Below are 25,411 nucleotides of genomic sequence, written 5' to 3' on the forward strand. Positions count from 1 at the left end.
TAACAGTTCAAACAGAAAATTCTAGTCGAATTCATCTTATTATTCTCGTGTGTAGAGCGGCCTTAAAAAGAGTTAAATAACACTACTGATGTCATGTTCCTATCGCTTTTTAAAAATTTATTCCTTTAGGTGAAGAACTTTGACATGATTTTTCCTGTTGGATCGACGAGAAAGAATTGATTGGCGAAGTTGATTTTTTTTCTGAAGGAGAATCAGGATCTGTAATTGAAAATGATTTTTCTAGTACAACAGGAAACATGATAAATTCTGTAAAACGTCAATTAGTGACAAACCATTAGAGAAAAGAAACAAAATGCACCAAATCCGCCATATTTTCCCTTAAGGCATTTCACAATGACTGAAAAGTGTTGCACAATTGTCATGATACTATATATCGCTTTTCAAAAATTTTGTAATAACTACCTTTAGGTGCAGCACTTATGATGGGATTGTTCTTGTTGGGTCGATGAAAAAGAATTAATTGGCCGAGTTGCTTTGCTTTCTAAAGAAGATGCAGCAGATGTAATTAATAAAGATGGCTCAAGTGGAAAAGGAAACGTACTATTTTCATTTGAAGACGATTTCTTCTTCAAAGGTAACATATCTTCTTCTTCTGACATTGTTTGATCTTTTTGGATAGGAGACGAAAGCTCTTTGTTTGATTTTGTTGATTCGTGAGATGTTGTACTTTGTGTATTGATGGAGGCTGGTTTCTTTTGAAGAGGTGAGACAGTTTGCAAATCTGAAAACGACGGATCTTCTTCCGGAAGGGCTGCATCAAAGAGCAATTTTGTCTTTTCTAGGAGAAAGAGAGATGTTTCAATCTTAATAATTTTGGTACCGTTGGAAAGATATTGTTGAGTGGAATAATTTTAAATAAAAAGTTATTTGAAAAACTTCAAAAAATGAAGATGAAATGGACTTCTTGTATAATAGTGCTATAATTACCATTTTCACAAGAATGAAACTTCAATCTTAGAACAAGACATTGTAGTGGAGTATATGATTGATTTCAGTTCGGACATTTAAAAGGACACGTGGTTTTTATTCTTATGGGTAGTTTGAAGAAGAATTCAACATTAAAAGGGATATTAGAAAATTCTTCAAGTATTATCTAATTTACATTTTTTTCAATTCCTGCGTGTAGTTTGCACAAGAATAACAGTTCAAACAGAAAATTCTAGTCGAATTCATCTTATTATTCTTGTGTGTAGAGCGGCCTTAAAAGGGGTTAAATAACACTACTGATGTCATGTTCCTATCGCTTTTTAAAAATTTATTCCTTTAGGTGAAGAACTTTGACATGATTTTTCCTGTTGGATCGATGAGAAAGAATTGATTGGCGAAGTTGATATTTTTTCTGAAGGAGAATCAGGATCTGTAATTGAAAATGATTTTTCTAGTACAACAGGAAACATGATAAATTCTGTAAAACGTCAATTAGTGACACACCATTAGAGAAAAGAAACAAAATGCACCAAATCCGCCATATTTTCCCTTAAGGCATTTCACAATGACTGAAAAGTGTTGCACAATTGTCATGATACTATCTATCGCTTTTCAAAAGTTTAGTAATAACTACCTTTAGGTGCAGCACTATGATGGGATTGTTCTTGTTGGGTCGATGAAAAAGAATTAATTGGCCGAGTTGCTTTGCTTTCTAAAGGAGATGCAGCAGATGTAATTAATAAAGATGGCTCAAGTGGAAAAGGAAACGTACTATTTTCATTTGAAGACGATTTCTTCTTAAAAGGTAACATATATTCTTCTGACATTGTTTGATCTTTTTGGATAGGAGACGAAAGCTCTTTGTTTGATTTTGTTGATTCGTGAGATGTTGTACTTTTTGTATTGATGGAGGCTGGTTTCTTTTGAAGAGGTGAGACAGTTTGCAAATCTGAAAACGACGAATCTTCTTCCGGAAGGGCTGCATCAAAGAGCAATTTTGTCTTTTCTAGTAGAAAGAGAGATGTTTCAATCTTAATAAATTTGGTACCGTTGGAAAGATATTGTTGAGTGGAATAATTTTAAATAAAAAGTTATTTGAAAAACTTCAAAAAATGAAGATGAAATGAACTTCTTGTATAATAGTGCTATAATTACCATTTTCACAAGAATGAAACTTCAATCTTAGAACAAGACATTGTAGTGGAGTATATGATTGATTTCAGTTCGGACATTTAAAAGGACACGTGGTTTTTATTCTTATGGGTAGTTTGAAGAAGAATTCAACATTAAAAGGGATATTAGAAAATTCTTCAAGTATTATCTAATTTACATTTTTTTCAATTCCTGCGTGTAGTTTGCACAAGAATAACAGTTCAAACAGAAAATTCTAGTCGAATTCATCTTATTATTCTCGTGTGTAGAGCGGCCTTAAAAAGTTAAATAACACTACTGATGTCATGTTCCTATCGCTTTTTAAAAATTTATTCCTTTAGGTGAAGAACTTTGACATGATTTTTCCTGTTGGATCGACGAGAAAGAATTGATTGGCGAAGTTGATTTTTTTTCTGAAGGAGAATCAGGATCTGTAATTGAAAATGATTTTTCTAGTACAACAGGAAACATGATAAATTCTGTAAAACGTCAATTAGTGACAAACCATTAGAGAAAAGAAACAAAATGCACCAAATCCGCCATATTTTCCCTTAAGGCATTTCACAATGACTGAAAAGTGTTGCACAATTGTCATGATACTATCTATCGCTTTTCAAAAGTTTAGTAATAACTACCTTTAGGTGCAGCACTATGATGGGATTGTTCTTGTTGGGTCGATGAAAAAGAATTAATTGGCCGAGTTGCTTTGCTTTCTAAAGGAGATGCAGCAGATGTAATTAATAAAGATGGCTCAAGTGGAAAAGGAAACGTACTATTTCATTTGAAGACGATTTCTTCTTAAAAGGTAACATATCTTCTTCTGACATTGTTTGATCTTTTTGGATAGGAGACGAAAGCTCTTTGTTTGATTTTGTTGATTCGTGAGATGTTGTACTTTTTGTATTGATGGAGGCTGGTTTCTTTTGAAGAGGTGAGACAGTTTGCAAATCTGAAAACGACGAATCTTCTTCCGGAAGGGCTGCATCAAAGAGCAATTTTGTCTTTTCTAGGAGAAAGAGAGATGTTTCAATCTTAATAAATTTGGTACCGTTGGAAAGATATTGTTGAGTGGAATAATTTTAAATAAAAAGTTATTTGAAAAACTTCAAAAAATGAAGATGAAATGAACTTCTTGTATAATAGTGCTATAATTACCATTTTCACAAGAATGAAACTTCAATCTTAGAACAAGACATTGTAGTGGAGTATATGATTGATTTCAGTTCGGACATTTAAAAGGACACGTGGTTTTTATTCTTATGGGTAGTTTGAAGAAGAATTCAACATTAAAAGGGATATTAGAAAATTCTTCAAGTATTATCTAATTTACATTTTTTTCAATTCCTGCGTGTAGTTTGCACAAGAATAACAGTTCAAACAGAAAATTCTAGTCGAATTCATCTTATTATTCTCGTGTGTAGAGCGGCCTTAAAAAGAGTTAAATAACACTACTGATGTCATGTTCCTATCGCTTTTTAAAAATTTATTCCTTTAGGTGAAGAACTTTGACATGATTTTTCCTGTTGGATCGACGAGAAAGAATTGATTGGCGAAGTTGATTTTTTTTCTGAAGGAGAATCAGGATCTGTAATTGAAAATGATTTTTCTAGTACAACAGGAAACATGATAAATTCTGTAAAACGTCAATTAGTGACAAACCATTAGAGAAAAGAAACAAAATGCACCAAATCCGCCATATTTTCCCTTAAGGCATTTCACAATGACTGAAAAGTGTTGCACAATTGTCATGATACTATCTATCGCTTTTCAAAAATTTGTAATAACTACCTTTAGGTGCAGCACTTATGATGGGATTGTTCTTGTTGGGTCGATGAAAAAGAATTAATTGGCCGAGTTGCTTTGCTTTCTAAAGGAGATACAGCAGATGTAATTAATAAAGATGGCTCAAGTGGAAAAGGAAACGTACTATTTTCATTTGAAGACGATTTCTTCTTCAAAGGTAACATATCTTCTTCTTCTGACATTGTTTGATCTTTTTGGATAGGAGACGAAAGCTCTTTGTTTGATTTTGTTGATTCGTGAGATGTTGTACTTTGTGTATTGATGGAGGCTGGTTTCTTTTGAAGAGGTGAGACAGTTTGCAAATCTGAAAACGACGAATCTTCTTCCGGAAGGGCTGCATCAAAGAGCAATTTTGTCTTTTCTAGGAGAAAGAGAGATGTTTCAATCTTAATAAATTTGGTACCGTTGGAAAGATATTGTTGAGTGGAATAATTTTAAATAAAAAGTTATTTGAAAAACTTCAAAAAATGAAGATGAAATGAACTTCTTGTATAATAGTGCTATAATTACCATTTTCACAAGAATGAAACTTCAATCTTAGAACAAGACATTGTAGTGGAGTATATGATTGATTTCAGTTCGGACATTTAAAAGGACACGTGGTTTTTATTCTTATGGGTAGTTTGAAGAAGAATTCAACATTAAAATGGATATTAGAAAATTCTTCAAGTATTATCTAATTTACATTTTTTTCAATTCCTGTGTGTAGTTTGCACAAGAATAACAGTTCAAACAGAAAATTCTAGTCGAAATCATCTTATTATTCTCGTGTGTAGAGCGGCCTTAAAAAGAGTTAAATAACACTACTGATGTCATGTTCCTATCGCTTTTTAAAAATTTATTCCTTTGGGTGAAGAACTTTGACATGATTTTTCCTGTTGGATCGACGAGAAAGAATTGATTGGCGAAGTTGATTTTTTTTCTGAAGGAGAATCAGGATCTGTAATTGAAAATGATTTTTCTAGTACAACAGGAAACATGATAAATTCTGTAAAACGTCAATTAGTGACAAACCATTAGAGAAAAGAAACAAAATGCACCAAATCCGCCATATTTTCCCTTAAGGCATTTCACAATGACTGAAAAGTGTTGCACAATTGTCATGATACTATATATCGCTTTTCAAAAATTTTGTAATAACTACCTTTAGGTGCAGCACTTATGATGGGATTGTTCTTGTTGGGTCGATGAAAAAGAATTAATTGGCCGAGTTGCTTTGCTTTCTAAAGGAGATGCAGCAGATGTAATTAATAAAGATGGCTCAAGTGGAAAGGAAACGTACTATTTTCATTTGAAGACGATTTCTTCTTCAAAGGTAACATATCTTCTTCTTCTGACATTGTTTGATCTTTTTGGATAGGAGACGAAAGCTCTTTGTTTGATTTTGTTGATTCGTGAGATGTTGTACTTTGTGTATTGATGGAGGCTGGTTTCTTTTGAAGAGGTGAGACAGTTTGCAAATCTGAAAACGACGGATCTTCTTCCGGAAGGGCTGCATCAAAGAGCAATTTTGTCTTTTCTAGGAGAAAGAGAGATGTTTCAATCTTAATAATTTTGGTACCGTTGGAAACATATTGTTGAGTGGAATAATTTTAAATAAAAAGTTATTTGAAAAACTTCAAAAAATGAAGATGAAATGAACTTCTTGTATAATAGTGCTATAATTACCATTTTCACAAGAATGAAACTTCAATCTTAGAACAAGACATTGTAGTGGAGTATATGATTAATTTCAGTTCGGACATTTAAAAGGACACGTGGTTTTTATTCTTATGGGTAGTTTGACGAAGAATTCAACATTAAAAGGGATATTAGAAAATTCTTCAAGTATTATCTAATTTACATTTTTTTCAATTCTTGCGTGTAGTTTGCACAAGAATAACAGTTCAAACAGAAAATTCTAGTCGAATTCATCTTATTATTCTCGTGGGTAGAGCGGCCTTAAAAGGGGTTAAATAACACTACTGATGTCATGTTCCTAGCGCTTTTTAAAAATTTATTCCTTTAGGTGCAGAACTTTGACATGATTTTTCCTGTTGGATCGATGAGAAAGAATTGATTGGCGAAGTTGATATTTTTTCTGAAGGAGAATCAGGATCTGTAATTGAAAATGATTTTTCTAGTACAACAGGAAACATGATAAATTCTGTAAAACGTCAATTAGTGACGAACCATTAGAGAAAAGAAACAAAATGCACCAAATCCGCCATATTTTCCCTTAAGGCATTTCACAATGACTGAAAAGTGTTGCACAATTGTCATGATACTATCTATCGCTTTTCAAAAGTTTAGTAATAACTACCTTTAGGTGCAGCACTATGATGGGATTGTTCTTGTTGGGTCGATGAAAAAGAATTAATTCGCCGAGTTGCTTTGCTTTCTAAAGGAGATGCAGCAGATGTAATTAATAAAGATGGCTCAAGTGGAAAAGGAAACGTACTATTTTCATTTGAAGACGATTTCTTCTTAAAAGGTAACATATAATCTTCTGACATTGTTTGATCTTTTTGGATAGGAAACGAAAGCTCTTTGTTTGATTTTGTTGATTCGTGAGATGTTGTACTTTTTGTATTGATGGAAGCTGGTTTCTTTTGAAGAGATGAGACAGTTTGCAAATCTGAAAACGACGAATCTTCTTCCGGAAGGGCTGCATCAAAGAGCAATTTGGTCTTTTCTAGGAGAAAGAGAGATGTTTCAATCTTAATAAATTTGGTACCGTTGGAAAGATATTGTTGAGTGGAATAATTTTAAATAAAAAGTTATTTGAAAAACTTCAAAAAATGAAGATGAAATGAACTTCTTGTATAATAGTGCTATAATTACCATTTTCACAAGAATGAAACTTCAATCTTAGAACAAGACTTTGTAGTGGAGTATATGATTGATTTCTACCGGACATTTAAAAGGACACGTGGTTTTTATTCTCATGGGTAGTTTGAAGAAGAATTCAACATTATAAAGGGATATTAGAAAATTCTTCAAGTATTATCTAATTTACATTTTTTTCAATTCCTGCGTGTAGTTTGCACAAGAATAACAGTTCAAACAGAAAATTCTAGTCGAATTCATCTTATTATTCTCGTGGGTAGAGCAGCCTTAAAAGGGGTTAAATAACACTACTTATGTTATGTTCCTATCGCTTTTTAAAAATTTATTCCTTTAGGTGAAGAACTTTGACATGATTTTTCCTGTTGGATCGATGAGAAAGAATTGATTGGCGAAGTTGATATTTTTTCTGAAGGAGAATCAGGATCTGTAATTGAAAATGATTTTTCTAGTACAACAGGAAACATGATAAATTCTGTAAAACGTCAATTAGTGACGAACCATTAGAGAAAAGAAACAAAATGCACCAAATCCGCCATACTTTCCCTTAAGGCATTTCACAATGACTGAAAAGTGTTGCACAATTGTCATGATACTATCTATCGCTTTTCAAAAGTTTAGTAATAACTACCTTTAGGTGCAGCACTATGATGGGATTGTTCTTGTTGGGTCGATGAAAAAGAATTAATTCGCCGAGTTGCTTTGCTTTCTAAAGGAGATGCAGCAGATGTAATTAATAAAGATGGCTCAAGTGGAAAAGGAAACGTACTATTTTCATTTGAAGACGATTTCTTCTTAAAAGGTAACATATATTCTTCTGACATTGTTTGATCTTTTTGGATAGGAGACGAAAGCTCTTTGTTTGATTTTGTTGATTCGTGAGATGTTGTACTTTTTGTATTGATGGAAGCTGGTTTCTTTTGAAGAGATGAGACAGTTTGCAAATCTGAAAACGACGAATCTTCTTCCGGAAGGGCTGCATCAAAGAGCAATTTTGTCTTTTCTAGGAGAAAGAGAGATGTTTCAATCTTAATAAATTTGGTACCGTTGGAAAGATATTGTTGAGTGGAAGTTACGTTTTCCCAACATTTATTAGGGATTTTTTTACGATTTCTTACCAATTCCAGGATCACCTTCTTTATCTTGAACTTGAAAATCAATAGCTTCTTTATCTTCGGCTGGAAGGTTTTCAATGAAAAGAAAATTTATTAAGATATTTTCATATACTTAGGACTATTTCAGAAAATTGAATAAGATGTCTGCACAGAAAGGCCAAAAAGAGAACGATAATATTCTTGTAGACTGTATTATGATATGAATTTGTTATCATATTGTGAATAGCGCAAAAGCAGATTTATTTTTCGAGTTCTTTTATTTTTTTCTTATTTTCACGAGAATTTAGTCGAGTGAAAATGACAGCAAAAATAAAAGATCTAGAAAAATAAGCCATATTGCACGATGTGAATAGAAGATCATAAATAAATATGATTCAAAACAGTTCAAAGAAACAGAATATTCGTTCTTTAGATCGTATTATAGGCTTAATGTTATTTATACAAGCATCCTTCTTCACCGTGTCTCTTATCAAATTCCTTAGGGCTATTGAGTATTTCTCTTCTAAATTGTTTTCGAATGTCCATCCCACAAAGAAAATTACCGCTAACTAAATTGAAATCTCAATTCAAATTTACCAAGAGAAAGAATAGAATCGTCATTTGTTGATCGAGTGATTTGATCATCTAATGAAGAAAGTGTTAGAACAGTAATTATAATTATCATAACGCATTCAAGCTGAGAAAGAAGCTGAAACCCATTGAATTAAATTAAATGGAATAAGTTAGTATTTAAAACGAAAAACGTTTCGATTTGTAAATTGATCACTTCTACCTAATCTGCAAAATGGAGGTTGTAAAAATTTTTAATGAAAACAAAAAATGAAGTGAAAAGCGGTAATTGGGCTCCATGAAGAGATTGGAAAATGTTTTTAACCCTTTCAGTCCCACGCACCCGCTGTGCGGGTACCCTGGTGAGTTCTCTGTGTCCCACGAAACCGCTAGGCGGGGGTGTATTTTATATTAAGATTCGAAGTTTTGGCTGCCCTAGAAAGCCTAGGGGCTATTTCAAATAAAAATAGAGAGATTTTGGCGCACCATACAAAAAACCGCATGTCAATAGTGTTCCTCTATCTAAAGTTATATCAAATGTAAAATACATGAAATTGTTTCCGTGCCAAAGGACCTATCTCGAAAATGGTTAATTTTTGAAATTCAAATCTTCATTATGGGTGAATTTGACAGTTATATTCGTTAATTCTTTGCAAGATGGTAGATGATAACCTATATTTTCAAAGTTTGGCCATTCGATCTATGTATAATTTTTTTAGGCATTTATCTATGTCGATAAAGTCGAAATTTTCGATAAAAATTGATTTTGATGGTCACATTGGCAGCGTTTTTAGAAGATTGAGAGACTTGTTTGGGATGATTTTAGTGTACAGAAATTCTACGAGAAAAAAAGGATACAAATTTGATCGAAAAAAACCGATTTGGCATCAAGATATCCTTCATTGTTTACATGTAGGTGAAAATCACAAAACTCGGTCTGGGACATTAGCCGTGGAATACTCGGACTGAAAGGGTTAAAGGAGATACTTAAATAATTGAATGTTAAATCTTGCTTAAAACTTCCACCTAAAACAAACCACTTTGTTAATTAGATATCTGTCCTTCTTAACAGATGGCATAACAAAATCGAACATAAAAGAGCACCTTGATACAGCAAATCTTTCACGTGTGCTGTAGAACATTGCAAGAGTGAATCAAATGAGAAATGATCGGTTTCTCTGTTGTATTTTTTTCTCATTGATTTTAAGAGTTCATTTATCGTAGGCCAGCCAATTCTTTTTAATTCGTCATCATTAAAATCCGTTCTTTTCTTGTTCCAGACAGATTCACTTATTTTTTCGGTGCCAGTGATACATCCGGAACATAAATAAACAACTTTCAAAAAAATTTCTCGCTTGATATTTCGAGGACGATACCAGTCATTCTGTGAATTTTGTTTTTCAAGTTTGTTGTTCGCAGCATTGCTATCGTCATCTAAATTATATTAAAATAGAGTGATTATTGATAAAAATGAGTAAAGCAAGTCAAAAACTATAGCACAGTAAAAAATATAAAATAAAATGGAACAATGATATAATTGTAAGACACGTTGCCATTTTAGTGCTCTATTTACTTGATGTGTGCTAAACATAGTAAAAACTCCCAGGCTTAAAAGTGAAATTTTTTTAGTTTAATTAGTTTTTGGTTTATTGATTTTATCAAAAAGTGCCTCCCTAAATCGTATGTGACTTCGTTTCCCACTTTGTAAAGAAAAATTTAATAATGAAAGTTAGCGGAACTTTAATAATGAAAATGACAAAAATTCTTTATTCTTTTCAAAAGCTTACATAAACATAACCTGCTGCATCAAAGGGTAATTAAATAAACCTTTTGAATGAGGGATTAAAGAGGCATACCTGTTTTACATGTTTTAAGTGAATCTTCTCTACAGCTGTCAGTATCTACAAAAAAATTGACAACATTATCGCCAATTGAAGTATATTATTTTATGTTTACCTTAGTGCCTATTTTTAAAGAAACTGTCCTTTGTTTTGTTACTCATGAAACCAAACAGTTATCAAAAGAACTGCAACAAGAATTAATAACTTTTTTACCATTACCTAACAGATACTCTTCGTCATCTAATGCATCAAGTCCATCTGAAATAAAAAAAGTCAGGATGATCAGAAAAAATGTAGAAAACTGTCATTGTTATCGTACCGTTTACTTTGCTAATTAAATCTAATATCCTGCAAAAGCATTAAAATTGATATAAAATGATAGAACCGCGTGACCGCGTTGTTCCCTTTTACCAATGTACACTTTTTAAACTACCGGGTGTTTCAAAAAAAAAACGGAACAAAGTTGATTTAAAATTGTGAAAAATCTAGAAATGCTATCGACTTAATTCTTTCACAGTCGCTCAAATTTAAGTTAGCCTTTCCCCTTTCCAACTGTGAAAATATCAAGTCGATAGCATTTCTAGATTTTTCACAGTTTTAAATCAGACTTGTTCCGTTTTTTCTGAAACACCCGGTACGTTATAAAATAAGAAAAACATTTCTCCTAATTCAAAATGTCAATGTTTTTTATGGAGTTTGGATAAATTCCATTTCAGGAAATAATATAAAACACGTTACATTTTGCTTTATCAAGCTACCCAATTATGTCGGGAACTGTTTTGACACCATGCCATTGACGGCAAACGTATCAAACACCATTTAATTTGATTAAACATACCATCTTTTGATATTTCTTTCATTAGTTCCTCATCTTCGATTTCTTCTCCAAAGTCGGCTTTGATGGCAGCTTTGTGCTGAGTGAACCATTTCTTCGTTTCATCGGGCGTGGGAACCTTTGCATTTTTTAAAGCTGTGTCGGAGATATTAAAAGCCCCATAACATTTCATGGAAAGTCGGGACGCCTCTCTCTGCGCCCATATGCAAACATAATACCTCGATGTAGTCGATGGCCTGTTTTTCATGAACTGCATGGCAACTGTCTTTAAATCCTCTTTCTCAATACCTTAAAAAACAAAAGAAACAAAGATATCGATTCTGTCAAATTGGGGTTGGAATACAAAGATCTATTTCATAAGGAGTGTAATTGAAATTGTACAATCAAAGGGATTTCATGACAGTTTTGAGAAATTACTTCGTTACTAGTGGCCCTCTATGGAAATAATTTTTAGCTGCCTAAAAGCTAAGGAATCTTTCGGAGCATACCACCCAAGTAAAAATCGGACAACTTAGATTATGTCGTTAAAAAATAGAAGGACCTTGCAGGCATATACATGATGAATGGTGTGTAAAATAATCACTCTAAACTGTTGTCAATAATATTTGCTCAGCCAAAATTATAAACCAAAATGGTCGTTATTTTGAAATCTGAAAGAAGCGTGAGGTCTGATCGAAGCATTTTTTCACACATTGCATAGTTATTTTCAAACATCGTCTAGTCTGAAAGTTTCGAAACAAGATGACGTTTCGATGTCATACTTTAACAATAAAACGTTAATCAAACTGTTAATACATATTGTAGTGTATTTTTAAACACAAAAAGATAAGCAGTGGTTTTTTGTTGAAATTATCTATCACAGATGTCAAAAACAAATATAAATATCCCAGTATCGCGATCCTTATTCTCTTCTATTGTCTAAAGTTTGGGTGCGTTTACATGTGATTTCAACCCGGGCTGAAGTAAAAATTTTCAACCCGGTCAATACACAAATTACCTTACTCGTTTACATGTAACACCCGGGTTGAATTTCAACCCGGGGCAGTTTTCAACCCGGTCTAAAAGACAGGGTTGAGATTTCAACCCGGGTGTTCAAAAGACATGTAAACAGGAATTTGTTAAATATCTGCTTTTTTCTTCGCATTTTAGTTTAAATAATAAAAACAAGAGTCGTGAAAGATGTGGTTAAAGATTTCCTCTGGTACTTTCTAATTTTCTAATAATTCCAGCATTTCAACCACTTTTCCATTTTAAAAAGCTAAAAGTTGACCAAATTAAGCTTTTCGGTCTAGCATTTTTATAGATAACAGATAATAGCTTTTCATGTTAAGTATCTGTTCAGATCTTCCAGCTAGAGGTGATTTCACAAATAATTGTATGACCGATTTAATTTTGCTTGCGCGTCCTTATCCTTCAGCGGGTTATTATACTGTAATACCCCGCTCGAATTGTAATACCCCTGTGAAAAGTTTAAAATACCCCGCTGGTGCTTTTTCTTCTAAAAAAAATCAATTTCAACAAAATAGAACGTTCGAATTCTTTAATTGCTTTAAGTCGTTGAAACCTCGAACTTTAGAGTAGCAAACAAACGAGAGGAGTGGAAAATCGAAAAATATAAACAGACAACGAATTTTTATTGCGATGGTTGTGATATGAAAAGGATGAAAAACTTTCATCGTTTGTGTTCTTTTTTGGCAAAATTAAAATCTGTCATACAATTAACCATTGCTTGATGTAAATGGTTAAATAGTATTTCAAAGAACGATAAATGATATATGTTGGTATAAGGGTAGGGGTATGTAAATGGTGACATTGGTGTAAATTGTGCAAATGGTTCCAATGACAACCAATGGTAATTTGCTTGATGTAAATGGTTAAATAGTATTTCAAAGAACGATGAATGATATGTATAGCTGTGTTAGTATAGGGGTAGGGGTATGTAAATGGTGACATTGGTGTAAATGGTGTAAATGGTTCCAATGACAACCAATGGTAATTTGCTTGATGTAAATGGTTAAATACTATTTTAAAGAACGATAAATGATATATGTTGGTATAAGGGTAGGGGTATGTAAATGGTGACAATGGTGTAAATGGTTCCAATGAAAACCAATGGTAATTCGCTTTATGTAAAAGGTTGAATAATATTTTAAAGAAAGATAAATGATATGTATAGCTGTGTTGGTATAAGGGTAGGAGTATGTAAATGGTGACATTGGTGTAAATCGTGTAAATGGTTCCAATGACAACCAATGGTAATTTGCTTGATGTAAATGGTTAAATACTAGTTTAAAGAACGATAAATGATATATGTTGGTATAAGGGTAGGGGTATGTAAATGGTGACAATGGTGTAAATGGTTCCAATGACAACCAATGACAACCAATGGTAATTCGCTTTATGTAAAAGGTTGAATGATATTTTAAAGAAAGATAAATGATATGTATAGCTGTGTTGGTGTAAGGGTAGCAGTATGTAAATGGTGACGTTGGTGTAAATGGTGTAAATGGTTCCAATGACAACCAATGGTAATTTGTTTGGTGTAAATGGTTGAATATCTTTTTAGAGAACGATAATTTTTAAAGAACGATAAATGAACCGTTTACACCATTTACACCAATGTAACCATTTCCATACCCCTTTCCCTATACCTACACAGCTATACATATCATTTATCATTCTTTGAAATATCATTTAACCATTTACACCAAGCGGATTAACATTGGTTGTCATTGGAACCATTTACACCATTTACACCATTGTCACCATTTACATACCCCTACCCCTATACTAGCACAGCTATACATATCATTTATCGTTCTTTGAAATATTATTTAACCATTTACACCACGCAAATTACCATTGGTTGTGATTGGAACCATTTACACCATTTACACAAATGACACCATTTACATACCCCTACCCCTATACTAACACAGCTATGGAAATCATTTATCGTTCTTTGAAATACTTCTTGACCATTTACATCAAGCAAATTGACATTGGTTGTCATTGGAACCATTTACACCATTTACATCGTCACTTTTCCCCGATAAGGTAATTACTTCAACATTGAATTTGCATAGACGTAATGTATTCCCAAAAGGCTATTATCAAATTTAAAACAAAAGCCCAAACCGGGCGCAAACGTTCACAAGCGATAATTATATTGAGAAAATATTTTGAAAACGAGGCCTGAAATGCTTTTAGGCATGTCGAGAAGAGTGTATTAAAAGATTCGAACGTTTTGTTGAAATTGATTTTTTTTTTTCGAAAAAAAAACATAAGCGGGATATTTCAAACTTTTTCACATGGGTATTACGATTCGAGCGGGTATTACAGAATAATAACCCGCTGAAGGATATAAGGACGCATGCACAAGCAAAATAAAATCGGTCATGCAATTGCACTAAGAACAGATAAAAGATTTCCAGCTGACGCTTTTTGGACTAAGGAAAAATGATACTGGAGGACTACAGTATTAATAACGTCAAACAATAGTGGGATATCCCAATACTGTAGTGTTAAAAGAATATATCTCAAACTACTCTTTCCTTGTAAGTAATTATTTAGTGTGAAATATACTATCGGAAAGCGTACTATCGGAAAAGTTGAAAATTTATTAACATGTAAGTATGTTCTCGTTATTTTTGATTGTTTTTCTCGTTATTTGTGCTTGCCCATCTCAAGCAAAGAAATATATACAGATACGGAAAGTAAATCTTGAAGGGGAGATAAAATCTATCTTGATTTTGATAAATTTAAAGGTTAAAGAGTACATTTATCTAATTTGTCTTACTGAACAAATGTCATACTCCTTCTTGAAGCGGTCGCTATCACTGTTGAAACAGTGACCTAGTTTTATAATAATTCTAGCATTTCAACCACTTTTCCATTTTAAAAAGCTGAAAGTTGACCAACTTACGCTTTTCGGTCTAGAATTTTTATATTAGAACAGATAACAGATAATAGCTTTTCATGTTAAGTATCTGTTCAGAACCTAATATATCAAGCTTGTAATTTTGTATTAATTAGTAATGATATGATATGACTTTAAGCTTTGAGGGGGGGAAGTTGGTTCGTGCTATTTCAAAGTGTTTCTTTCCAAAATTTCACAAAAAATCATATCATTCCTGGTTAATTAATTGTATGACAGATTTTTATTTTGCCAAAAAAACATAAACCACGAAAGTTGTTCGTCTTCTTTCATATCACACCCTCGCAATAAATTCATTATCTTTTCTGATTTTTCATTCCTCTCGTTTGTTTAGAACTTTAAAGGTCGATATTTTAAATGGTTTTAATAAATACAATCTTCTCGAGATGCATAAAAGAGGCCTGAAATGCTTTTAGACGTATTAAAAAGTTAGAACGTTTAGTTTTGTTGAAATTGATTTTCTTTTAAAAAAAACATAAGCGGGATATTTCAAACTTTCACATGGGTATTACGATTCGAGTGGGTATTCTTTATTTTGGAATTATTACTTGTTATAGTACATAGTACTGTAATCTGTAAAATGTCATAATTTAACGCTATAAAACAGCTTCTATTATAAACGTATATGATTATTGAAGGTTTTCACCTACCCATCTCTTTCTCTATGAGAGCGTTCTCTTGCCATATTTCGTTCATGGCTCGTTTGTTCCAAAGTTCTCAATCGTTTCCGTTGTGCGTTTTTAATTCATAGCACTATCAAAAACGATACGGGAGGACAATAGTGTTTAAAAATATATCGCAAACTACTCCTTTCTTGTCACGAGCCACGATTTAAAAGGAAAGGAGAAAATTTAAAGTCCTGCTTAAAGTCATTTTTAAAGGGACATCCCATTCATTTTCATTCATCAAAAGAGCAAAAAATTTCAACCCGGGATGAAAATTATTCAGCCGGGTTGAAATTTTTTTTCATCTCAACCCGGGGTTGAAAGCCACATGTAAACAAAAAAAGTTTCGTCCCGGGATGAAGTCAACCCGGGTTGAAATTTACATGTAAACGCACCCAGTTGTTAAGTTTTTAGGATCGAGGAATTGCAGCCATATCTATTTTGATGACGATCATGCTATAGGCCTATCGGCTGTCAATAGATTACACGCTTCATTTTTCCAGCCGAAAACGCTTATGTTGTAGATTAAATTTATTCCATGTTTGCAAGATGGCGTCGAAAATATGCGAATTTCTGGAGTAATTTCTAAACTTTTATTAATTGATTTGGAAAATGTTTGCTCATTGATTTCTTGCTTGGGTAATATATTCAAAAGAGAGGAGGCTTATTAAGCTTGATGGTTTCAGAGTTTCAGGATGTATTTTTCAATACTTCTTGAGCTATAAAAAGGTTTGTGTAATGCAAATTATTTGGGTATTTTGTTTTTACCTTGTGCTTTCCATTTTAAGACTTTTTGTCAGCTCTGTGAATACAATTTATTCTCATTGACAAATATTTTTCTAAAGGGTCGATTCTCTCTCAAGTTGAAATGTTTAGGACTGTTTTTTTCTGCAAATAAACAAGAAAACACTTACTACAACTGGGACTCTGATTTTAGAATGACCAACAACTGCACCTCTTTTATTTTATCACATGAGCATTTTTCTGTACTGTTTTTGTGCATTTACGAAGATTTGAATCTTTTCGGCAACATGTATTTTTACACACGACATCCCAGAAGATAGATTTGTTGTACACGCACAATATAATGTCAATAGTATTTTCTTCTTGCAGTTTATACTTTTTTCTTCTTGCTTTTACATGTATCACCAACCAAAAATTATGTTTATGTTTTCAGGAATTGGAATGAAAAAAATTACGAAACACAACATCGCTCTCCACCCTTTTTCTTTTTGAAATGACATTTCTTTTATTCGAACCGTATTCGAACGAACGTTCACTAAACAGCTGAGAGGGAGAGCGAAAAAAAGAGAGAAAAGGAGAAATGAAATTGATTATACCGGGTGCACCAAAAAAAAGTATACAACTTTCTCGAGATATTGTGAGCTTCAGGATTTAAATTTTTCGTGCATTCTTTTTTTATTATATAGAGGATGCTCTAACTTAAATTTTGAGCTATCATACATTAAGTTTGAAAAAGTAGTTCGAAAGTTATTTCCAAAAAACTGACTTTTTTTTCATGTCGAAATTTCAAAAAATCATTAAAAACAGCAATCACGCTATAAATAAGACAAAATGAAAAAAACACAACTTCATTGTTTTTTTTATTCCTGTTTCTCTTATCTTTTATTTTGCCAACAGTTTCTCCATCTTATTTGCACGTCATGAACATTTCCAACACCAGCAAACTCAATGCAGACCCAAGTTCTTTGAGCAACTAGTCTAGAAATGGTGATCTATTTTTTCAAAGGTCTTCTCACATAGCACACATACATAGCATCAAAACCTCCTCTCTTGGAGATTTCCAAAAAATTTTTTTAGCCTTTCCAAAAATATTATCCCACGTGGGAATAGCTTGTTTTACCATACTATTAAATTCCGTAAGTTTTGATGAACACAGTTGCATTTTTTGGTATTTTCATGAGTAAAGAAGGTAAGTGTCAAGAGAAAAGTTTGCTCGCTGTTTTTAATGATTTTTTGAAATTTCGACGTGGAAAAAAAGTCAGTTTTTTGGTTATAACTTCCGAACTACTTTTTCAAATTTAATGTATGATAGCTCAAAATTCAAGTTAGAGCATCCTCTATACAATAAAAAAAGAATGAACAAAAAAAAAAATCCTGAAGCTCACGATATCTCGACAAAGTTGTATACTTCTTTTGGTGCACCCGGTAGTATGGTACATTATTGTTATATTGGGGTTTACCCTGACAGTCCCTTATTACTTGAAAAATATTCAGTCTTGTACATAACACCAAAGTGAATGGTCTAGAATTCCTTTTAGTTACAACATTATACTATAACTCAAATTGCATTTAATTTCATAAGGTATGTAAATGATTAATAGAGATACAAAATTTCACGCGAGAACAAACCTACCATTTATGACTTTTAATGTTTTGACACGTGACTTTTGTGTTTTGATTTTGTCGAATTTTGTTTTGATTCGCACCGTGTGCAATGTTTACATTTTAACTGACGGTATGTCCCTTTAAGTTTCTTTTTTAGAAACAATAGGGCTTGATAAATTCAAAAATCATTTGACTGCTTGTAATTTTTCAAACATCAATTCACCCTTTCAGTGTAGAGGCTTAGGGTCATAAAAAAATCATTAAAAAACTGCAAATTAAGTCAAAGTTCTGAAATTTTGCAGAGAGGGTCATGGGTAAAATTAGAAACTTTTGGCTGAAAGCGCCAAAATTTAAAACGCCTTAGTTACCCTTAGCAACGGAAATAACGGTTTTATGAATTACCATAGCAACGGTAACTTTTTCTTCGAAATTTCGAAAAAATCTTACCATAGTTGGAAAGGGTATTATTTATTTGTTTATCATTTTCCTACGGAAAGTTATCCGGGTTTAAAGTTTCTCCATGACGTCAAATTAGGCTAATCAGACAAAACTTTGAGACGTCATATCTTTACGATAATTCTAGTAAGGTGTTTCAAACTTTGTAAGTATGTAGTATACTGCATTCAAAATTTTTTGGCTGAGAGCGCCAAATTTATAAATGGTCTTATCGCTGACATCAGCACTTTTTCAGTATTTCATTCACCCATGGTCATGATATGTATTGTAGTTCGAAGGAATTATACAGTGCATCCATAAAAAAACGAAACAGAAAATGGTATATAAAAAAATCCTCATAAATTATTTTTATAGCTTGTAATTATGTGTTTTTAACAATGTAATTAAAAGCGTATATTTATTGAGAGCTGATGACATGACTTTTCTCTTTTATGTTCTTTTTGTGAAAGTAATAATTAACACAATCATTAAAACGTTTAATTAAGAAACCGTTAAAACCAAATTATGATGACAAATAAAATAATTCATGAGAATTTTTTTATATACCATTTTCTGTTTCGTTTTTTATGGACGCATTGTATGCAACGTTTGCATGTTTATGGAACTCATGGTTTTAGAACATTCACTTAAATAGTTAAAAAACGTGCTTAAAAGATTTCTTAGGGAAGTAAAAACTACCTGCAAGCTGAGTTGCAACAGAATGTCTCAACTTCGTTGGTGATATCCTCTGAAACCTTAAAATAAAAAAAAAAAGTTTTGAAATAAATAGATTGTACTAAATTTCAAAGTAATGTTTGTTGAATCGACGAGGTCGATAATCCTGTTTTATGAACCTAGATGAAAAGCAGGTATGCCACAAGTGATTGGCACAAGCATTCTTTCGAAAGTAATTGATGTAAAAATAACGGAAACTTACCTTTCTTGCAATGCAAATTCTGGTATCAGCTTGAATATAGAAGTCATGGCATTTGAGATGGCGGAGTGAGACATCGGACCTTTTTCTCTACAAGAGGTGAAGACGGGCTGTGAATGTTTATCAGCAGGGTCATTGATGGTTATTTTGGGCCTCAGATATTCAATGAAGTTTTTCAATTGTTGTAACAAATCGTTGCCCAGCAGTAATTTCTTTATTCCATATAAAAGACTTGTCTTGTAATTAATAGATGCAATTGCAAAAGCATCGAATTCTTCCTCTCGCACAGCATTTTCTACATCTTCAACAGACAGATTAATCAGGTTAGAAGCACGGGCAGCATTTCCAACCGTTATGATAACCATTAGATGATTTCTGGCACATACAGCCTCTTTTTGGGAATACTGGTGACTGTTATCTTTATTGATCTCATTAAGGATGCTAACAGTTTCCTGAATTTGTGGAGCTCCCCCATACACTTCCATATCTGACGGGGTAAGTATTCGATTTGATTTGAATGTCTGCATGAATCTAAGATTAAAAGTTTAAAAACTTAGCTCTTTACTTCTTCGGTCGTTAAAAAGTAACCTGTAAAGTAGTCCTGAAAAAATATTAATTGTGTGTATGTGAAATTGAAAAAGTAATAAGGTTGTTTTACTTTAATATTTGAAAAGGAAGTTTATAAGAATACTTCGATAAAATTAATGATAATAATAGTCCACTTAAAATATATTATAGTCAAATATGATTTAAAAAAATTAATGCTGAAAAAAGACAAAATTCAGAAAAATCGTTTATGGCAATTGAAATACATCCAACACCATTTTTCTCCTTTTTTCATTTTATTTATTTTTTGCACTTTTAGTTTTCAGTATTCATATATGACTAGGGTTGGTAGTATATATATTGTACGGAGAAGAAGGAGAAAAGGCAATAAATATAAACAAATTTTCCGATTAGTTTCGGCTGATCGCCGTTCTCAAGGTGTATTTCTTGCTAAAAAAACTCGATTTTATACATTAAAAAAAGTATTTAACGTCAATTAATGACGTCATTTTCTACTAGAATTAAAAGCCATCTGGAGGTGACGTCGAATTTGGGTACTAAGGGTCAATAGATTTTGGCGCTTGGGGTGGTTCAGACGTTGTTCAGTTCTTGGTTCAATCCGAGGGGTTTCAAGGTCTTTGGTTTGGTGATCCAAATGTTCTCGCGTTTTAATAGGATGTTGTCTTTTTCTTCGATCAGTTTTGACTTTCGCTTTATCTCTTCAATGATGGTGAATTTCGCATCGTTTAGGAAGTTGTGCTGGGGGTTAGCGAAGTGTAGATCGGCTGGTATGGAGGTTGGTGTTGGGTGTGCTGTTGCCGAGCGGTGTTTGTTCAGTCTTACGTTGAATGTAGTTTTCGTTTTACCTACGTATTGTATTTTACATTTACGGCATTCCATCAAGTAGATAACACAGATGCTACGGCAATATGTTTTATGGTATATTTTATACTCTTTGCTGGTGGTGTTGCTGGTGAATGTTTTTGTTTCTTTTACCTGTTTGCAGCATAGACTCCTTTGGGGTGTGAGGCATGGGGTACATTTACCTAGGGTTGTTTTATTAAGGTTCCTGCGGACTTTGTCATTGATGATTGTTGTCTGTCCTATTATATCTCTTAGAAGAGTTTCGACGGTATGCAATGAAAGATTCTTCGGAGAATGACTTTTTGATTTCATCATTAATTTGTAATATATTCCACGTTTTGTTGATCGCTTGTCTTATGTTGGGTAGGGCGTCGTTGTAGGTAGTTATAAAGGGTACTCTGTCCGGTTTTATTTTCGGGTCTTTCTTTTTGAGTAGATCGTTCCTATCTTTGGTCGATGCTCTATGGAAATGTTCTGTGATTTCTTTCTCTTTATAACCTCTTTTCCTGAAGGATATTTTTAAGTTTTCGATCGATTTGTCGTATTCTTGTTGTTTCGTGTTGATTTGTTTCATTATTAAGGCTTGTCCGTAGGGAATGTTCTTTTTTAAGGAAAAGGGGTGGTAAGATGTGTGATGGAGATAAGATGCTCTGCCTGATGGTTTTTTATACGTTTTGGTGTAGAGACGGTTGTTCTTTATTTATACTGTAGTGTCGAGGAAGTTAATTTCGGTCTTTGATGTTCCGGTCGTAAATTTGATGGAGTTATGAATTTGGTTGATATCACGTAGAAAGGTTTCTAGTTCGCTTGTCGAAGATGTTGATATCAGGAAAATATCATCGATAAATCTGTGGTACAGTAGTGACTTGTCTTTTATTTTAGGGAATGTGTTCGTTCCCATAATAAAGTTTTCTGAAGATTATTCTTTTTGCAGGCTTTTCATTCAATCACAGTTGGGTCACATTTTTCGAGTGGCCCAAAAACAGGGTTCAGCAAAATATCTACATCAAAAACATAGTACCGTCATATTTCTAACATTGCGTTTTATGAGAACGTACTACAATGTGAAAAAATAGAAATAAACGTGTCACTTTATCTTCATATGAATCGTTGTCAAAATAGAGGTTGGGGCCGCCCCGAATTGGCTATTCAAATGAGTTTAATTTACCAATTCCCCTAGACATCTTGTATTGATATTAACTTAAGGGAAAAAAAGTGCATAATTGTTGAAAAAACCTTAGCGTTCCGCAGAGATTGAGCGAAATCATCGGTAAAAATTGCCGACAGTTCTTCTAATAAAGCTACAATAATATCTGATCAGCTTTTCATATGGACATTGAATCAGCGTGAAAAAGATTCAATATAAAAACAGTCATATCAACTTCTATAAAATAGCTCCTCACTCTATGCAGGCAAAAGCCTAAACTGAATGCCTTGGAATCTAAGGCTCTATTTATACTACTAAAGTTATCAAAAATCAATTATCTCATTAACTACCTGGTTGGGGAATTTTATTTGTCATGAAATAATCTATATACACAAAAGAAATTTAACAATGTAAAAATTGTCTTCCCCAACCAGGTAGTTAATGACATAATTGATTTTTAATCATTGTAGTATAAATAGAGCCTTAGATTACTAGTTATTCAGTTAGGCTTTTGCCTTCATCGAGTGAGGAGCTATTTTATAGAAGTTGATAGGACTGAAAAACGTATAACACCCGTTGCTTATCTGGAGTTTCCAGAAAATGATATATAATTTGCCTTGTATTTTCTAGACTGGACATTTTCGATGTTAACTTGACGTTTGACAAACATTTAAAAGATTAGAAATGGAAGTGTACAGTCCACACACTATTTTCAAATCTGAAAAAAAGAAAACAAATTAAAACCAAACTTTACCTTTCTCTAGCCTTATGATAGATTTTTAGTCTGTCATGAAATTCTTTCAGCTTGAGTCTTATGATCTGAATAGCATGAGATGTCAATCCTGAATAAAAAAAATGTAAAACTTGATAAATAAAACTCGATTCAGTCTGGTTTGCTGACATGAAGAATTATCATTCTCATTATGCCTCGGGGAAATTTCTTGCACGTTCTGTATCTTTTTAGCCCTTACACAAAATTTCTTTTCAACATCAAACTCTCAAAATAAAAGCATACCTATGTAAAGCCGTCTTGATGTTACGAAGTCAAGGAGCAGCTTGATACTTGACAGGCGACCCATTACGGTGGATGGTTTTAAGTCATTATTTTGGACTCCATTTTTACTATTGTTCCTTATTTTAATGAAAAGGGGGAGGAAGAATTTATCCTCAAGTAGCGCCGAATCTGCTAACATATTTGGGTATAAACTCAGCTCAGAATCTATACATTTCCAAACTTTAGACAAGTTTGATGCGGCTTGCTTGGCACCTTTCTCTGTCTTTATCAATGTTACCCAAGTTATAAAGTCGGTAGCCAGTTTATCATATGTTTCATATAAAAAGCAGAAGTTTCCTTTTTGTATTTTCAGTTCTCTTTTCTTCCTTTCTGAAAGTTTTTTTGAGTTTTTGATGACAGACATATAACCTCCAAGTTCATAAGATTCAGATTTCTCAGAATCAGAGTCACTAGATGTCGATGTCTGGTCACTGCGTACTTCGTGTTGAATAATTGTTATCTTGGGCTCAGAAGAGAGACGCTTGGTGAGCTTCTTGATGCATTTTTCCTTTTGTACTTGTTTCTTGTGTGAATTTTGTAGATGCTTTGTGAACCTCTCCACGCATATGTTGCATTTTTTACAAACCTATGAAAGATTAAGTTAGGCTATTATGTATAAGGTCTCCAAAAAATCAAACATGGCTCAGAGAAATTAAAATTGACGTCAATAAAATTGTCGTTACAATTCAGATTCATCAGTCGAGCTGAATGATGACAGTCGCACAATAGACTGTCGAAAATTTCTCATAATTTATATGAGATAAAAGCAGTATACCATAAACGAAGTGTATTCATTAATAAACTGACTGCTTTAGAGATGTCTTTAAAACAATAATTTTTTAATTATAATTATAATTTTAATTTTGCAAAAAACAACCTGCAACCCAATTGCCTGGCGATTGCATAGCATGAAACACCGTGTAGCAATAAGTTTATTATTTCAAAATTCCTATTTTTGCTCGATTTCTTTCTTGAGCACTCTGTGAATTTATATATTTATATTTTTATATATTTATATTTTTTTTTGTAATTTTAATTTTATAATTTTATTTATTTTCCTTTTCACCCTTCTACCGCTTATTGAAAGATTGGATGACGCTGATAAATGGCCTGGTAGTATTTGACGATATACCAGTCCAATACCTTCGAAAAATGACTGTATCGACCCAGTCCTATTTAGAAAGAGATCAAAGATGTAGGGGCTAGTTTCTTACATAAAGTTTGGGTGAACGTTTGAAAACGAAACTGAAAAATGGCATCTGCGAAATGCCCCTGGTCTACTTTACTGGACTCAGTGTCATCAACATCATCAACAACACAAGTACAGCCAATAGTAGACTTTAGGCCACTTGGTCCTATGATGTGCATCGAGTTATCAGCCAATTTTTCTTAACTATTTCCTTTGTTTCTTAACTGTGTAGGCATCAGCACTTTCTATTTCTTGGTTGGATGACGGGTCACTCGATTAGCAGGGTATGCTCACACATGGCCAAACCTAATCCCAGGCTTAGGTCTTCATCTTTCCATTTTCCATTTATTTCTTTTACTTTTACTTACTCTCTTACTGGATTTCTCTTTGTTTAGTTGTGATTGGGTTGTTCCTGTTTATAATTCAAGAATTATTTCTCTTCCTTGCACAGGTTATATTTTTGCCATTTTGTCTGTTTTATATGGTTGATAAGCTTTTTCAGATATAAACTGACGTTTTTTTTGTTCAATCAGTTTGAAATTAGGAAAATCGAATAAAATTTCCATTGTAAACAACTTTAGTCTTGGTAAGTAAAATTATGATTCGGCCTCATTTTTGTATTTTTTGCTACCATATGTAGGCTTTTAAAACTTGCAGATAAAGGAAGAAATTTTCGCGGGAATTTAATTTGGCGGACAACTGAAAAAAAATTAATTTGGCTGATGAAGGATCTTTTTGCCAAAAAAGGATATTAAATGAGCCAAAAACCTGTTTTATGGCCTGAAATAGCACAAACTTGAGTTAAGAAAAAGTATACATAAATTTGGCTGAAATTTAATTTGGCGGATGTTAAAAAAATAAATTTTAACGGAAACTTGATTTGGCGGATTGGGCAAAATCAAGTTCCCGCCAAAATTTCTTCCTTTAAGGTATTCAAAAACAAGAAACCTACTGTACATTTTAGTAAACGAGTAACTTTTTTTCAAATTTTTCATTATTTTTCTAAAAAGATTGCTCAGGATATCGGCATTTAATTTCATGTTACGTTATGTTTACGGGACATTCGGTATATTGGTCAAATAACTTGTTTCTAACTTCAATAAGTCCGTTAAATCAGTCGATGTTGATAATTTTCTTCAAGATCCGAATTCTTCAAAACATTGTGCAAAAGAACGTGATACCGATCGGGAAAACGAAATAACTATTTGGATCAAGAAAGCAA

General features: G+C 32.9%; 1 protein-coding gene across 1 annotated transcript in view; it reads right to left on the minus strand.

Moving 5' to 3' along the window:
* LOC136821858 (uncharacterized) overlaps positions 1–25,411 on the minus strand; it is a 33,583-nt gene that overhangs the window by 2,153 nt on the left and 6,019 nt on the right. Inside the window, exons 12-26 of the mRNA XM_067078101.1 lie at positions 22,962–23,586; positions 22,701–22,788; positions 19,393–19,920; positions 19,155–19,210; positions 11,073–11,357; positions 10,454–10,492; positions 10,250–10,294; positions 9,498–9,827; positions 8,421–8,468; positions 7,848–7,907; positions 7,499–7,732; positions 6,344–6,577; positions 5,186–5,422; positions 4,028–4,264; positions 563–799 (exon numbers count right to left, since the gene is read on the minus strand). Coding sequence (XP_066934202.1) covers positions 563–799; positions 4,028–4,264; positions 5,186–5,422; positions 6,344–6,577; positions 7,499–7,732; positions 7,848–7,907; positions 8,421–8,468; positions 9,498–9,827; positions 10,250–10,294; positions 10,454–10,492; positions 11,073–11,357; positions 19,155–19,210; positions 19,393–19,920; positions 22,701–22,788; positions 22,962–23,586 — 3,283 coding nt within the window. The remainder of the gene's footprint in view (positions 1–562; positions 800–4,027; positions 4,265–5,185; positions 5,423–6,343; positions 6,578–7,498; positions 7,733–7,847; positions 7,908–8,420; positions 8,469–9,497; positions 9,828–10,249; positions 10,295–10,453; positions 10,493–11,072; positions 11,358–19,154; positions 19,211–19,392; positions 19,921–22,700; positions 22,789–22,961; positions 23,587–25,411) is intronic.

Source organism: Clytia hemisphaerica, unplaced genomic scaffold, assembly GCF_902728285.1.
Source record: "Clytia hemisphaerica strain Z4C2 unplaced genomic scaffold, Clytia hemisphaerica genome assembly, whole genome shotgun sequence".
Lineage (NCBI taxonomy): Eukaryota > Metazoa > Cnidaria > Hydrozoa > Leptothecata > Clytiidae > Clytia > Clytia hemisphaerica.